Raw genomic sequence first — 17,499 nt, 5'->3', positions numbered from 1 at the left:
CAGTAGAGTTAGAAACATTTTATTCGCTTTTCGTTTTCCTTTTTGAAATACAAAATGTGCACATTGAGTTTACACAAACACGCGATGGCGGATTTCAGTGTACATGTACTGTACTACTCTGAATGTCTACACTGGTGATAGCAGGGCGGCTCTCAACATCCTATCTCTACACCAGAATAGATACCTGATTTAGTGTTGCAAGGACAGTCGCTAATTTCCTCCCACTGTAGCCTCTCGGTCTTTGTGGTATTTCTGCAAAGTAGGGAAAGTGTGTGTATCCTAAGTGATGTTGTGGCCACTTGACAATTTTGGCTTAAGATCATTGAAGAGAATCTGAATTGCTGGAGTGTTACGATGAGCTAAATCATAAAGACAGTCCAGGTGAATTGCTTACCATTTATTTTCATCTTTAACGAAGTTTTGGTATGGTAGTTATTGATAAAATGGAGTCACTGATGCTTTCAAAGTGAATTCTGCTTGCTCTTTGTTCCCTGTAGGCCTTGGGGTAGTCCAGGTTTCTTTGTCCCTGAATGGCATGTAATAGAAAGGTGTCTTGAAGGAGTCGAGGGAGAGGGGATGGAGTAGGCCCTCAATGCTGCTAGGGATTACTTGTTACTAAGCATTACCATGTAACTCGAGGACAGATACCCTGACCCTTTGCATATGCCTATAAACATCCTTGCTTTGTTCCACACCTTCACGGACTTCCACTTAGTGACAAGATAGAAAATAGTCCACCTGTAGGATTGAACAAATCTAAAATTATACATATCATGTAGGCCTTGGCTATAATATGTATTATGAAAAATTAAGAAATGCTTATTAAATAAGCTTTATTAGGCATATGCTGACATCTGGTGATAAACTAATTTGTTTCATGTTGTAAAAAATGCCAGATAAATGAATATCTTTAACAGAAAGCAGCAAATCCATAGAAACTGGGACTGTGTGTTTGCTTGTTACTAATCATAGTAATCTTGTTTTGTTTGCTTAGTGTATAAATGGAATTACAGCATACAAACATGAAAATTAATTTCTGGAAATTAAATGCAGATGCCAATAGTTTAGAAAACATTTAAAATCCTGGGGCTGAATACATACAGTTGAGTAGCAAAAAACACTGATATTTTAAAATCAATGGTAATGGGAAAGCCGAATAATCCCATGGCTAAAGAATCAGTAAAACTCTCTGCCAGATTCTGTACTTTTGAAGAGTCACAGGGCATGAAATGACTTAGAACATCCCATGAACTCAGTGGCATTATGAAAAGGATGCAGAGTTGTAACTGGAAAACTCAAATCTTTTGGGGATTGCTTTATATTAAAACGAAGCTTGTTTGCATAATATGCCTCAGTGTAAAGCTGAGCAATCTATGCTAAAAGTGGTAGCTCCAAGTTTAAGTGTGGTACAATAGTTCACATTTGTCTGTTTGAGGATGCATTTGACAAGTTAAATCACATTTTCAAAGAGCTGCATGGAGCGCATGATGTTTTCATCCTGTAAGGGAGAAACACAGTGGGATTAAATTAAACGTAGCTGCAAGGGCAAGTACACTGTTCTGCTTCTGAGTACTGCCCGCCCCCCACTGCGTGTGCCAAAAGCTCAAATACTAAGTGTTTGCACATATAGGTATCATTCTATCCCTTTTCCATCTAGATCACTATGGAGAGCCCATTTTACAAATGTAAAGTCTGCAGGCTTTCAGTATTTCATTTGAATCTTACTTGGTGTCAATAGAGATTTGTTTTTTTTTTTTCAAATTAGAAAGCCAGAATGGAAACTAGAGAGGCATAGAGGGTAAGAAAAAAAAAAAAAAAAAAATGGAGCAAATGCAAAATTTTGGCATTCCAGGTAGATCACAGGCCAAATCACAGAGATTTGTACATGTAGAAGGAAGCAGGGTTTGTGTGCGAGCCAAGAGCCAACTTCATTCAGGATTGGAGGTGGGGTTTGGAGACGTGTTTGTAGTCCTTTCACCTCTCTTTCTGGGTCTCTTAGGGCTAAATCTGTATGGCCTTCAGGAGCCTTTAAAAATGAATGGTCTCATGGGGTGCTTGGGTGGTGCAGTTGTTTGAGCCTCTGACTCTTGATTTGGGATCTGGTCATGGCCTCACGGTTCCCCTGGTGGGATCAAGGCCCACGTTCGGCTTTGCTCTGGTGGTGTAGAGCCTGATTCTCTCTCTCCCTCTCTCTCTCTCTCTGCCCCTCTTCCTGCTCGTGTGCTTGCTGTCTCTCTCTCTCATAAACATTAAAAAAAAAAAAAAAAAGTGAATGGTCTCTCAGTGCCAGAGAAGGGACTTTGGACAGTGGCTGTGTGCAATTTAGCATATTCCCTAGAAACTGAAGAGCACAGATTTTGACATTATAGGGGCACTTGGAGATTGTATATGAATGGCACTCAGTGAGCTGTTTACAGTAATGATAAATAGCTGAACTTGTGCCGACTTCCCCTGCTAGTAATTGCATCAGCCAAGTAAGTAACTGCATCAGCGGACTGATACCACCAAATTGATCCTTGCAAAGGCCGCCACATCGAAATGTGAGTTGAGAAACAAGCAGGCGCCAACGAAGGAAAAGTGTATCAACTTGAAAATAAAGAGAAAAGCTAAAGTATCAACAAACCTCATCCTCTCTATGTTTATTTAAAAATAATTGTGGCTCTACCCATGCATCAAGTCAAATAACTTTAGGTAAGCTAAAACTAATCTCCCATCAGACAGTGGAGAACCACTTGGGTTTCTCCTCTGAATTTTCTGTGCTTTGTTTTTATCACTGAAGACCATGACTGGCGCAGCCAAAGAGCCATTTCGGGTGCGCCTACGTTAAAGCAACGCGTTTCTCTCAGAAATCGGATGCAAACTCGGCCTGTGAAGTACACTTGGCTGTACTGGAATTATACATCTATGGAGATAATATGTTATATGCTAAGTTTAGGCAAAGAGCAATTCAAAGCTCACATATGTTTTACCCTCAGTAATGAATACTCTAAAGGATTTAAGGAATGAAAATGCAGTATACTTGTAATAGTTCTATCTTTAGGGCTTTCTGTGTGGCTCTCCTAAGGGTAGGCACTCTATAAATGTTAATTAATGAACTACAATTAAATTGACAATTGTTTTTAGAGTGGTAGCTTAGCTTCTCTTAGCTGCGTACGAATGGTAAGCTTAGGTAAAGTTTATATTGTGCTCAGTTCATGGTGGCTAGCTGACTTGACTTAGTCTGGCTGTTATGAAAGCAAAAGGGATAGTTTCTTTACTACTATGAACTTACTTTTTGGCAACTTTCAATGAACTCATCTATGGTAACGACTCCATCTTTGTTTTTGTCCATTTTCTGTTTGGAAGAAAAGAACAAGAAACTTTATTCCGACTTATCCCTTGTTACCCTGACACTTGAAGCGAGTGAAAAATCCACCTGCCTGTTTTATGGGGAGGATCTGCTTCATTCTTAGTGATAAGAATCATATGACCAACTGCTGTTAAGCTGTTCCCTTTTCAAAAGAATGTGGTGGAGATCTAGAATTGCTGCCCTACATAAAATCTGGCACTCTAGCTCTGAAAGAGTTCAGGCAGTTTGCGGACACTTTCAGAGCCTTGGTTTTTTCATCTGTAAATTGAGGCTAATGAGGATTTATAACTTTAAGGATTCTTGTGAGAATAATTGAAAACAAACCCAGAAACAAACATGTGAAACATGGCAATTCCTTAGTGTTTTTTCCAGGATATAGTGACTGTTCAATAAATGTAGTTATCAGTATTATAATGCATTCAAATCCAAAATTATTACATTAGTATGATACTTCATGGTCTATTATTTTGTCCCTTTCAGTAAAAGTTTTTTTTTTTTTCTTTGCATTCTTTTGAATCATCGTGACACTTTGCAAGCTTTAGGAAATTTACTCTTTTTTGCCCCCTCTCTGATTTCTACTTGCATTCATACCTGGAAAAATGTTTCAACGTGTTGTCTGGGAGCATCTTCCTTGAGAACAGGATATGTGCATTTACCCATCATATCATATATTGCTTTCATTATATCAAGCATTTCCTGAAAAGTAAAAGGCACTCACATGAGACTGCATGCATTATATGAAGAAACCAGTCTGACATTATTCCTACTCAACTTCAAAAATTTTTTTATTATTCGTTAAATTTTGGTTGTCCCAGAGGAAAACACAACAGTTTTGTGCCTTAAAAGGTGCAGGATCAGAATGTCAGAACTAATTTTGATATTGGTTTCAAAATGAAGTAAATTCCCACATATCTGAGATGATCAGGAAATGAATATTCTGGTTGTTTTCGGTTTTTGTTTTTTCTTAAAACTTTTTTTTTTTTTTTTTTTTTTGAGAAAGAGAGTGAGGGAGAAGCAAAAGGAGAGACAATCTTAAGCAGGCTCCACCCCCAACATGGAGTCAGAGGCAGGGCTTGATCTCAGGACTGGGAGATCATGACCTGAGCTGAAATCAGGAGTCAGACGCTTAACTGACTGTACCACCCAGGCACCCCAGGAATGTTCTGGTTTGAGATTTGGATGTCTATACACTTCACATAGACTGTTTTTTGTTTTATTGATTTGTTATATATCTTACATGTTGATTTATTGAGAATGAACTCCATATCATGAGAATTATACTAAAACTAGCTGGTAAGTCTCACAGCTTATGAAGATTTTCATTGTTTTTTTTTCCTACTGTGGCTTGAAGTGAAGAAATCACACATGTAGGTTAGTCAAGATATCATGACTGAGAAATCCTTTGAAATTTCATTAATTTTTAAATTCAAACAAAATCTAGTTTTTGACTTTCCATTGTCAGTATTAGTAAGAATAATATCTAATTACTCATTCAGATTTATTGTTTCACATTTATTGCCTTCATAATGAAATTCCCAAATAAAAGTCTAGACTAGATTAAGCTGATAATACAGATGAGAGTATCCAATTCTATTATTAATGATAAAGGAGTTTATAGTTTATAAATCATAAACATTTTAAGATGTTTTGAGTTTAGATAAGTAGCAAGAAGTTTGTCTGACTTCAGAATTCATGAAATGTGTGAAATATAAGACTAGCATGTATATGTTAAACATAGAGATAGGGATTGAAGGGCCAAGAGGTAGCAAATATTCCTGAGGCATCTGAGTACCAACCTTACTTTATTACTGTACACAAGATATAAGAGGCACTAACTATTCAAGATATGCTCGATATACATAAATACTTAACATTCATGAGGTCTTACTTCCATTCTGGTCCCATGTGTATTCTGCTCAAAACACACAAAACCTATGGCCTTTGAACAGGCCAATGGTCACACTGTACCTGTGATCAGGTGTACTTGTCCCTATGTCTCTAGTTGAGCAAGGTCAGGTCATTGGCCCAGGGTACCTTTTGTTTAAGAAGCTTCATGCTCAAAACTCAACGGAGGGGAGGAAAGTGAGGCAGTGAGAAAGGACGTATGGATATTGAGCGCCCCCTCCAGGATTCAGTTGGTACTTCAACCCCATTTGGACCCCATCCTAAATTTGTTAATTTACCTCATTCCTTTCCCCTTGCTTCTCACTGTGTTTTAATTGCTTTAACAAACCATTTGATATGAGCACCTTAATCTGGTCTGTGGGCCTTCTTTCTTGGATAGCCTGCCTGGAAGTTTAGGGGCCCCTTAATGCACCAGGTCCTGTTCTGCACAATACAGGTCATTGCACAGCCTATGTAATTTTAAAATTGTCTCCATATGGACCATATTATATTGGAGGGGGAAGGTCACAGGTCAAATATTCTAGCCTGGCTTGAATGTATTTTCTTCCTATCTGATTCCAACCACAGTCTTTATCCGATTTACAGTATTTATTTGAATGTCATTAGGAAACCAGGGTATAATTCTTAGGTGTTTTGTTTCCATCTTGAAGATGCACCAAAAACTAATCCTTTCCATTGCCCGTTTTTTACTAGAATATTTCACCACCACCACATAAAATATTTTAGATTTCCTGAAAAAGCTATTTTCAAATTAATAAATTCAATTGTTTAACATTTTGACGTTAAAAAAAAGCGGAGAGTGGTGTTGGTGAGGCATTCCTTACCTCTTTAGTGATGTAGCCATCTTTATTTATGTCATACAAATTAAATGCCCAGTTGAGTTTTTCTTGTACTGTCCCCCGGAGCAAAATGGAAAGACCCTTGATGAAATCCTAGAAAGAAAAGTATAATTTGATATGACATTTCTAAAAAAAAAAATACAACACAAAGGGTGAGACAAGTGTCTCTTAAATGATGGAAGCAAGGGTTATAACCCTCGATTTTGAACAATTAGTTAGTAAGGTAATGTGTTCTTGGACGTCTGTTTCTCAGAGTTCTTTGTGGGCATAAGCCACTCCATACCTTTAACATTCTCATCTTTGAATTGGAAGCTGTGACTTAAATCAACTGTGGAACTGAAAATTGTATGAGGGCAGACACCCAAATGACAGGATGCACGCTCTAAGTTGTATTGTTTTTTTGTTTAATTTTTTTTAATGTTTATTTATTTTTGAGAGAGAGAGAGAGTATGAGCAGGGGAGGGGAAGAGAGAGAGGAAGACAGAATCCAAAGCAGGGTCCAGGCAGCCTCTGAGATGTCAGCACAGAGCCTGACACGGGGCTCAAACTCCCAAACCATGAGATCATGACCTGAGCCAAAGTCGGAGGCTTACCTGACTGAGCCACCCTGGCGCCCCAGGTTGTATTTTTTTTTTTTTTTTTACCACAATTGCACACAATTCTTCTACTGCAAAAAATCTAGTAACACTGTATCTTATTAAATACAAGCAGGAGCACATACATAGCACATTTCACATGACAAAGATCTGCTAACAAGAAATATGGTCTGTCTTAAAGATATGGGCCAACTTCCGTAGAAATCAAGTTATAACACACATGTGGGCAGTGGGTTAGAGCATGGAGCTGGAAGCCAGATGACCTGAACTCAAATTCCAGTTATGTCACTTGACAGCTTTGCGTCCTCTGACAATTTAATATCCTTTTGCATCAATTTTTATATATGGAGGATGGAGTATCCACTTCCTAAAGTTTTGGTGAGGATTATGAGAGTTAAGCTATTTAGAACAGTGTCTAGTAAGGGCATTGGTTGTGTTTGTCAACCAGTTGGAGCCCTTAACCAATATCACGGTGAGGCTAGTGTGACTGCATTGCAGACGAACCATGTTGACTTGATCAACTCCCTATATATTTGCTGTCATGTGAAGCAAAGCTAACATTGCAATGTGCTAATTCTGAGCTCACACAGATTTGATAATCCATTGTTAGGTAGGGACAAAAGAGCAGAAGGGACATGCAGAAGTGGCTTTCTGGGTGAATTTCCTTTTTTCTCTGCATTTCCATATTCCATCATTTTATAGCTGTTTTCTTGTCTCAGTTTCTTAATGATAATTTTAATTTCTTTACTTTTAAATGTAGGTAATATTCACATAGTTCAAAATTTAAAAATATGTAAGATGTTTGATAAAAAAAAAAATCTTTCTCCCATTCCTGGACCCAGTCACCCTTTTTCTTTCTCCATAAGCAGGTGGCATTAGTAGCTTCTTGAATTTACTTCCAAGGAGTTTTGTGTGGCATATTTGTTTATATATATTCCACCTCCCTTTACACAAATAGGCTGAGAGGATATTCTGTACTTTTTTTTTTCCACCTAACAATCTTAGAAATAATTCCAGTCTTTTTCACATTCATAGTATGTATGAATGTAACATAGTTTACTAGTCTCCCATTGAGTATTTAAAGATTTCCAGTTTTATTAAAAACAATGTTACAAAGAGTGACCTCATGTATACATAATTCATACTTGAACAAATATATCTGTAGAATAAATGCTTAGATGTGGAATTTTTGTTTAAAGGATTTAAACATTTGTAAATTTTAGAGTTACTTCCAAATTGCACTCAAATTACCCTCTCAAACTCTATGAATAAGAATTTTTTTTTATGTATAAGAATATTATAGTTTGCCAACACTATATGGCATTGAACTTTGATGGCTTTCAATTTTATAGAAAACTACTATTTCTCAGATTACTTACATTTGTATCCTATTATAAACAAATTTGAACATTTTTTTTTTCAAATGTCTTGATTTATAGAAATTCTTGCTTCACATATTACTGAAATTATCCCTTATCTGGGATGTGTCTTCAAGTATTGTTTCCCAGGTTTGCTATTTCTTTTTATTTTTCTCATTTTGAATTTTGCAAAGCAGGAAACTTTTTATTTGTATATTCTAGAATCTGTCACTCTTTTAGGTCTTTGCTTTATGTCATATTGAAAGGCCTTCCCCATTTGAAGTTATAAAAAGATACTCCCATGCCTTTTTCTAAGTACTTCTAAAATTTACTTGTTTACATTTAAACCCTTATTCCACTTGGAATGTATCCAATATTTTTAGGTAGTCATCTGTTTTCACACTTATTATTTGTTACCCACTGATATGAGATGCAAGGGTTATCATATCCTTAAATCTTTTATGATTTGTTTGTATTTCTGAAATTACTATTTTATTTTATTAGTAAACTTGTTTATATATACACCTCTACTACATCAGTTCAATTATGAAAGCATTTTAGTAATTTTAACAGCTGTTAGGGCAATTTTCTCCTAATCAGTCTTCTTTTTCAGCTGTTTTCTTTATTTTTTGTTTGTCTTAATATTCCACAAGATCTTTTGAATAACCTGTTGGGGCATTTGTAGGGTTTGAGGTATATTTACAGATAAGCTTTGGCAGAATTGACATACAGCTGCATGTTGATGGGTCTTCCTAATTAAGACTATGAAAGACCTTTCTCTTGTCTGGGTCAGTTTTGTCACTGAACATTATCAGTGTTCTGCTACTGCTATAACAGATTACCACAACTCCAGCGACTCAAAATAATACATGTTTATTATCTTGCAGTTCTGGAGATCAGGAGTCTGAAATGGGTTTCACTGGCCTGGAACCAATATGGCGGAGCACATCTTGGGGATGTGGGGGGACAGTTTGTTCCCTGGCCTTTTTTAGCATCTAGAAGCCACCTGCATTGCTTGGCTTGTGGCCCCTTGCTCCATCTTCAGAGCACATCAGTCCAGTCTCTGCTCCTTTTGTCATATCTTTCCTTTCTTACCCTGATCTTCCTATTCCCTCTTAGAAGGGCCCTTGTGATTATATTAGACCCACTTAGATAATCCAGGACGATTTCCCCATCTCAAGAGCCTTCATCACACCTGCAAAGCTCCTTCTACCATGTAAGGTAACATATTTACAAGTTCCAGGAATTAGGGTGTAGACATTTTTCATGGACCATTATCTAGCACACTAAACTCTGATATGTTTTAGGCCTTTTTGTTTTTTCCAAATTGTTCTTTCATATTTCTTAGTCATAGTTATTTCTAGGTATTTTAATCCTTCTGTTGCTGTTATAAGTGAGGTATTTTATTCTAGTACATATTCTAAAATAGATTTGTTTGTACATATGACAGCTATTGATTTCTGTATAATAATTGTTTATGCTGCCAACCAACTTAGTGTTTCTATTGTATATGATAGTTTTTCAATTGATTCTCCTGGGTTTTTCATGGGTACAATCATATTAGTGGCAAATGGAATTAACTTTACCTCTTCTTTCTAATTTTTACATTTTTAATTACCTCCTTTTTTCTAACTGTATTGAACAATATATCTGGAATAATATTATATAACAACAGTAATAGCCATCCTTATTTTGTTACTCAATTTCATAAGACTATTTCTAGTGTTTTCGCCTTTAAGCATGTTTCTGGCTTAGTCATGCCAAGGAGGTAGACAATTCCCATTTTATTAAAAAAAATTATCAAGAATAACCATTGACTTTCTTGCAAACCTGGAAAAGTTGATCTTCAACTTCCTATGGAATTGCAAAGGGCCCCAGGTAGCCAAAACAATGTGGAAAAGGATAAAGTTACAGAGCTCAAACTCCAATTTCAAAACTCACTACAAATCTACAGTACAGTGTAGCACTGGTGTAGCATATGTGTATATATATATATATATATATATATATATATACATATCTGTATATGTATATGTATATGTATATGTATATGTATGTATATGTATATGTATATGTAGTGTCTTCAACAATTGATGCTGTGTGAACCAGCATACTGTACTCTATTTCACATCTCTATTCAGGGTACAAATTTAAAGTGAGAAAATAAAAGAGAACTCAGGAGAAAGCCACAAAGAATTGCAATATTCAGCAGGCAGAGAGAAGAGAAGCTGTCAAGGGATCTGGAAAGTGAGCTAAATAAAACTGCTGAAGAAGTATGAGAGGTTAAGTGAAGAATGCATTTTCCTTGGAAAGGATGGTTAATCACGATACTAAGATGCTGCTGGCAATGAAAAGTGTTCACTGGATCAGCAGCATGGAGGTCACTAATGACCGATGGGAGAACTTTCTGTTGGAATAGAGGAAGCAAACAATGATGGAGATTGTGTGTAGAAAACTCACAGCTCTTGGGTGGCCGTGACAATAGAGGGACAAGGGCTAGTATAAATGAACAGGAATATGGGATCACAGGACAGATTTTTGAAGGTGAGCATTTTGATTACTGGAGGGAAGTATTTATGAAGAGAAAATTCCTAAAGATGTGTGTGAGGGAGAGGGGGGAGCATGAGAAATGGACTGATCCTTCTGAGAAGAGGGGAGAGATCAAGTGCAGGTAGAGGGTCCGAGCTCTGGAGGGAGGAGGTACATTTCTTCAGTTGACATGGGAGAAGGAGAACAGGCTGTGGATGCCAGCAGCTGATAAGAGCAGGAAGATGGGTAGTGAGTCCCCACACGACAGCTTTAGTGGATGTCATCTGCTTGGGATTGAATGACATGGCAGAAAGGGTTGGATTTCCTCAGATCAGCTGTTTGAGGAAAGGAGGAGGCAGCCATGCTACTAGACAATGTGACTCGTGCAAGCTACAAGAAGGTGGACCTCAGGACACTTCCTTGCTATCTCCTGGAAAGTTGTAATTTATATAGACCTGTAATATACAACGCACTATGGTTAAGAGGTAATGTGAAATTCACAACTTGCAAGCTATAAGATTTGGCTTTTGGGAAGGTACAAAATAGTCACTGCCAAGCATGAGAAGGTAGGCTTATCAGAGAGAGATTGCTGGACAGGTTTAAAAGGCCAGATGAGGTTGATGGTTGTCAATACAAATCTTACCTGTTGTTTCAAATCACACAGTAATAGTTATATGCCCTTAGTTGAAAAGGGGGCTGGATACAAGGTCGTGGAAAACATGCTTAGAGCATTGTTCTTAAAATTTAGTTTGCTACAAAATCACCTGGAGGGCTTGCTAAAACACAGATTGCTGGGCCCCACCCTCTGTTTTTCTGATTTATTGGGGTTCAAGAATATATATTTCTTAAAAATTTTTTTTAAATGTTTATGTTCATTTTTGAGAGACAGAGAAAGACAGAGTGCTAGCAGGCGAGGGGCAGAGAGAGAGAGAGGGAGACACAGAATCTGAAGCAGGCTTCAGGCTCCAGGCTGTCAGCACAGAGTCACACGCGGGGCTCTAACCCATGAACCGTGAGATCATGACCTGAGCGGAAGTCGGACGCTTAACTGACTAAGCCACCCAAGCACCCCAAGAATATATATTCCTAACAAACTCCAAGGGGTGCTGATCCTGCTGGTCCAGGAACCACACTTTGAGAACCACTGGCCTACAGAAATCGGTGGCATTGGCCCTATCACCAAACAGAGCAGACCAGAGCAACAGTGAAAGCACTTTTAAAGTCACATGTGGACTTCTGTTGTTTGTGTTCCTGGTAAGCCCCTAATTTCCGTTTGGTGCTCCATCCAATTCCGCATTAGTACTCTCCACCTCTGGCTCTAGTGACGGAGCTATGACCTGGGCAGAGTCAGAAGGCACAGATAAGTCCTTTGGTCAAGGCAGTGGGATCTGTGGGTGGCATGCAAATGAACCCGGTCCACATCTGCTCGACATGAACAAGCCTGGAGCCAAGGAGCTGTTGGCATCTTCTTGTGATGACAAGAGAGCGCATCCTCAGTTGTAGCCAGCCCTATCTCTGGATTCTTTGTTTCTTTGAGCCCAAAAAGTCATCATATTGTTTTTGCTAGTGTGTGATTTTCTATTATTTGTCAACAAAAATATCCTGATTCATAGGCTGACACCTGATTTGCATCTTCTTTTTAAGTACTGTGTATCCCCAAACTACTTACATTAAAAGATGGCTGTGGACCTTGAGCCCTTTTCTACCATCTTGCAAGAGAATATCAATAAACAGTCATTTCAAACAGGAATGATTCCTTATTTGTGGAAAAGGAAAATGAGAAACTCAATGAGTCTTAATGTGGTTTTTGCTCCATGCTTTTCTGAATGGTAATTGAAATCTGTGGAGCAGGAGTCACAAGTCTTAAAAAAAAAACAACTCTCAGAGTACTTTGCATAATTACCTTTTATCTGTGAAAGACGGTTGCATCTGTTCCCTAATGCACGAAAATGATTGATACTGAATTCTGTTTTCCATTCTTTTAGGATCAAAGCAAAAGAAGGAAGAAGGGCATAAAGATTTGACTTCATAATATCCCAGTCTTGTTCAGTAGTAAGCTTTTAGGTATCTATCCAATTTTTGCTTAGTACATTAATTTTTTGCTATGACAGGGACACTAGTCTTCCTCTGTTGGAGGAGGTCATCAAAGGATGCAAACACCAGTTGACCCACGAGCTGGCCTGGGCAATCCGAGGCTCTCACCCCTCCCCTGTCCTTGTGATAGATGATCTGTCCACCATTTCTGGACAAGGAACCACTTCAAGTATGCAGCCTTGAGAAGGTAAGATCTTATTGAGACTATCTGGACTGTATATGTGACTGAATCCAATTAAGGTCTCCATAAAAATTGTTGAGATTCTGGTGGGCAGTACAGAGATTTACTTGTCTTGTGTTTGCCCAAGACAAGCCTCATAGGTAAGTTCCTTGCTTATCACACCTGCCACCTACCATTCTAGGGTGGCCTGCCTCTTTCCTCAGTCTCTCCTTGTTCTCTGAGTACAGGGGGCCAGTTTGGAATTTCACCAGAGTAACTACTGAGGTTGCAAACCAACATCCTGCCCCTCCCTGCCTGGTGCCCAAAGAGCATCATGGCTTATAATCATGCATATGGGGGTATTTGCAACAAACAGTCCTGTTTATAGTTGGGGAAAACAACATTAAATGACGTACGACAGGTTTAAAATGTTAACTAGTCAGTGACAGATCCAATACGGAAAATCATACATGTCTTTGGTATATTTCCTATTTTATGCTTGCTTTTATATTTTCATGAAAATTTTAAAGGTTATTTATTTGCTATAGTATAACCTCTCTTGATTGGGGTTAAATTTCCACAGTAGTTGAGCTACTTTTTAAAATATTTAAAGGAACAAAATTTCAAGTATTACATAAAGTTTGTGTTTGTTTGGAACTAATAAAAGGTATCAATATGTCTAAAAAATAACAAGTAAATTTTCCAAGATTTGTGGTCTGATTTTATCTCACAGAAGGGATAATACACTTACCTTGTTTGATATACAACATTGTGTATTTAGGTAATTTAATATTTTCAAAGGTGATGATAGACACATTCAATTAAGTTAGAAGAAAGTTCTTTGGTATGGTCTCATTAAAGGCCATTAACAAATTTTTAACCAAAAATAATAAATATAAATATATAACAAATGTATACATAAATATAATGCCTGATTTGTGTAGCAAATTACAGAAAACTGTTCTGAAGAAAATTGTGATCACCACATAATCCTATCACCTATTCAAAATGAACATTTCCATTTTTTGATGCACCCCTTAGCAGATATGGTCATATGGTGTGTATATAATTCTGTATGCCTCACTTAAAATTACAAGGGTTTTCCCACATCACTGAAAATTCATTGTGACATCATTTAAATAGCTACATATTAGATGGAACCATATGAAATTGCTGATAATTTTTGTTGTATTTGTCAAGAATAATAATTTCATATGGTTTAATCTAATAATACTATCACAGTGGCTTTTGAACATTTTGGACCCCAAATCACAATAATTGTATTTTAAATGGCAACCTAGTACACACACACACACACACACACCAGAAAGTAATTATTTCCATATCTCTTCTATTAATTTTTTAAATGCTCATGTTATTAATCTCTAAATTAATTTTACCACCTACTAATGATTGCAATCTGGAGTTTGAAACACTGGTTTGTCATATGGATATATTGTAATTTACTTACCCATACTTTCTATTGTTGGCTATGTAAATTAATTTTTTCTCTATTATAAATGATGCTATGTAAGCATTGTTCTGTAACTATTTCCCATCATTCTGACGTATTTCCTTAGGAAAGGAGTAGAAGTCCTGGGTCCTGGGAACACTGAAATTCAATAGTAATAATGACTACAGTTTATTGATGTGTACGGGATATTATGTTAGGAAATTTCTGTGCATTATTTCATGTCAGCCTCATGCAACCATAGGGAGTAGGTATTGTCTTTAAATTAGAGACAGAGACTCAGAGAAAACAAGTGACTGAGCCAAGGCATACAGCCAGTGAGCAGGGAGCCGAAAATCAAACCCAGAACTCTGACTCAATGCCCAGGCCTCATTTGGACTAGAACTGAAGCAACGGGCTGTGTTTATACAGAACAGTATGATATAAACATATGTCATATCTCTTGGTACTATATGATATAATTGTGGGGTGATGTGAAATAGTGACTCATACGGATTGCAATTCAATTGCTTACTAATAACATTTGTAGAACATTTGGAGGTGCCAGGAATTCATAATTCTTGCTATAAAATTGCTGCATAAATGAATTAGAAAATAGCCTTAGCTTCTTTTATAAAACAAGTGTGTCAGGATACAAATACATGTGTGTGACTATGAGCGGCTCTAAGAAGATCAGCCAAGAAGCCCAAGAGTGACATGTCCAGGAGTCCAGAAGCCCAAGAGTGACCAAAACAGACTGAGAGAGATCAATTCTCAGAGACTGACTAGATGTCAACTGGGGTCACCAACATTAACTGACTGTTCTTTTTAGATGAGAAGATATTTCTGGAGCTTCCATAGTGGTTGGAGTGTTAAAGTTAGAGGTAAATTCAGGACTGGGGCAGGAAAGATGTAAGATGAGCCCAGAGCATCTCATAGTGCCAGAAAATAAGGACTTGATGGAAGAAACAAGAAAGAAAAACAATCACAATGATGGGAGTATGTCGAAGAGACACAGGAGTCAACTGAAAAAGCTCCCAGTTGCCAAACTGTAACAACTTGAGCAAGAAAGTAAATAGGGTTACACTGGATTATAACTCAAAATCCAAAATAAATATCCAAGATACAAAATAAATATTCCATATTGGTATAAGTGACTTATTGAATAAATTCATAAAAGGAGAAGAAGAGATAAATATCTCATGAAGAATTCCAAGTAAATTATGTAGAAATTCTATCTTCAAGGAAGTGGAGCATAACTCCCCATCCTAAAATATGGGCTGTTCATAATAACTTTCTTCCAGAGTATGGCTTGGAAAGAGGGAAAAAAGAGTAACTTTAGGGTTGCCTGGGTGGCTCAGTTGGTTTAATGTCTGACTCTTGACTTCAGCTCAGGTCTTCCCTGCATCTGGCTCCAAGCTGATAGGGAGCAGCCTGCATGGGATTCTCTCCCTTTCCCTTTGCCCCTCCCCTCCCTCAAAATAAATACATAAACTTAAAAAAGAAAGAGTAACTTTACAGTAGGGAATGACCAGCCCTACTTCAACCAGGTGGTCAAGGTGGAAGTCAACAGCCATAACTCATGTCGATACTAGGCACTCTTGCTTTTACGTGATCAAGTATGGCACTTTACTTCTGTGGATTTTTTGCCTAGAACAGACATCCCCAGTCTAATTATGAGAAAAAACATCAAGGAAATCTGATACTCTACAAAACACCTGACGCATACTCCTCAAAACTGTCAAGATGATCAAAAATAAGAACTGTCTGAGGAATTATCACATCCAAGAGAAGCCTAAGGAGACATAGTGGCTAAATGTAATATGGTATTCTACATAGGATGGTGGAACAAGAAAAGGGCATTAGGTAAAAACTACAGTCATCTGAAGAAAGCATGGACTTTAGTTAATAATGCATCAATATTAGATAATTGTAGCAAGTATACCATTTTAATGTATGACACTAATGATAGGGGAAACTGGGTGTGAGGTATATGAGAACTCTCTGTACTTTCTTTGCAATTTTTCTGTAAATGTAAACTGGTCTAAAATAAGAAAGTTTATTTAAAGAATGAATTTTAAGAACGAGACCTGACCTCTAGTCTGTCAGATAAAGATATTTATTGTATGCATTTCTTGCCTGTCTTATAAGCATCTTCTGTTACCCCAGGTTTCATTAAACATTATAGCCTGTGCTATGAGGGGTTTAAGGGACACGCCCTTGGGGCCCACAGGGAGTGGTAAGCAAATACATGAAGAGCTGGGTACCCCATAGAAAGCCTAGGCAAGACTAAAGGGAAAGAGCAGGCCAGAATGATGGGTGACCAGCAAAAGTTAGGACACATACAGCCTGGTCACATTCCCTGGGAATCAACAAAAAGTTTGCATAGGTCAAAGGTGCCCAGGTCAAAGGTATGGGTGGACCCTCATAATGAGAATGGTTGGATTTTTTTTATTACTGTGCAATATTGATGTTTATTTTAATCCTTTATATCTTGTAACTTTCATTCTTGCAAGTGCCTGCAAGGTAGACACTACAGAATGAAGGTAAAGGCTCACTGTTATTATCTGGTAACAAAGATTATTGATAAAACCTGTTTATCTTCTGCCTTCTTATTCTTGTCCAAATGTACTATCTCTGTGATAGTCACATGCTTGTCTTAGCCACTTCAGTACACACAAAGATAGTATTCACTGTCAGTCATGTCATCTTTAAATATAAAGAAAAATACCATTGATTGATTGATTGATTGATTTAAATAATTTATTGTCAAGTTAGCTAACATACAGTGTATACAGTGTAGTCTGGCTTTGGGAATAGATTCCCGTGATTCATCCCTTACATACACCCAGTGCTCATCCCAACAAGTGCCCTCCTCAGTGCCCATCACCCATTTTTCCTGCCCCTCCCCCATCAACCCTCAGTTTGTTCTCTGTATTTAAGAGTCTCTTATGGTTTGCCTCCCTGTCTGTAACTCATTTTTCTTTCCTTTCCCCTATGGTCTTCTGTTAAGTTTCTCAAATTCCACATATGGGTGAAAACATATGATATCTGTCTTTGTCTGACTGACTCATTTCATTTAGCAGAAGACCATCCAGTTCCATCCACATTGTTGCCAATGTCAAGATTGCATTCTTTTGTGAAGAAATGGGCAGAAGACACGAATAGACACTTTTCCAAAGAAGACATCTAGATGGCTAACAGACACATGAAAAGATG

The 17,499-nt window shown here is 37.6% G+C and overlaps 1 protein-coding gene across 5 annotated transcripts in view; it reads right to left on the bottom strand.

The window, feature by feature from the left end:
- Positions 1-3: 3 nt before the first annotated feature.
- KCNIP4 (potassium voltage-gated channel interacting protein 4) overlaps positions 4-17,499 on the bottom strand; it is a 1,166,197-nt gene continuing 1,148,701 nt past the window's right edge. For all 5 annotated transcript variants that reach the window (XM_045474391.1, XM_045474395.1, XM_045474394.1 and 2 more), the window contains 4 exons: positions 6,079-6,186; positions 3,941-4,045; positions 3,272-3,334; positions 4-1,498 (listed from right to left, as the gene is read on the bottom strand). In XM_045474391.1, the coding sequence (XP_045330347.1) occupies positions 1,451-1,498; positions 3,272-3,334; positions 3,941-4,045; positions 6,079-6,186 (324 nt within the window). In that variant the 3' untranslated portion in view covers positions 4-1,450. The remainder of the gene's footprint in view (positions 1,499-3,271; positions 3,335-3,940; positions 4,046-6,078; positions 6,187-17,499) is intronic.

This window comes from Leopardus geoffroyi, chromosome B1 (genome assembly GCF_018350155.1).
Source record: "Leopardus geoffroyi isolate Oge1 chromosome B1, O.geoffroyi_Oge1_pat1.0, whole genome shotgun sequence".
In the NCBI taxonomy this organism is placed as follows: domain Eukaryota; kingdom Metazoa; phylum Chordata; class Mammalia; order Carnivora; family Felidae; genus Leopardus; species Leopardus geoffroyi.
Note: the sequence above shows the minus strand (reverse complement) of the source record. Positions and strands in the feature narration are given on the sequence as shown.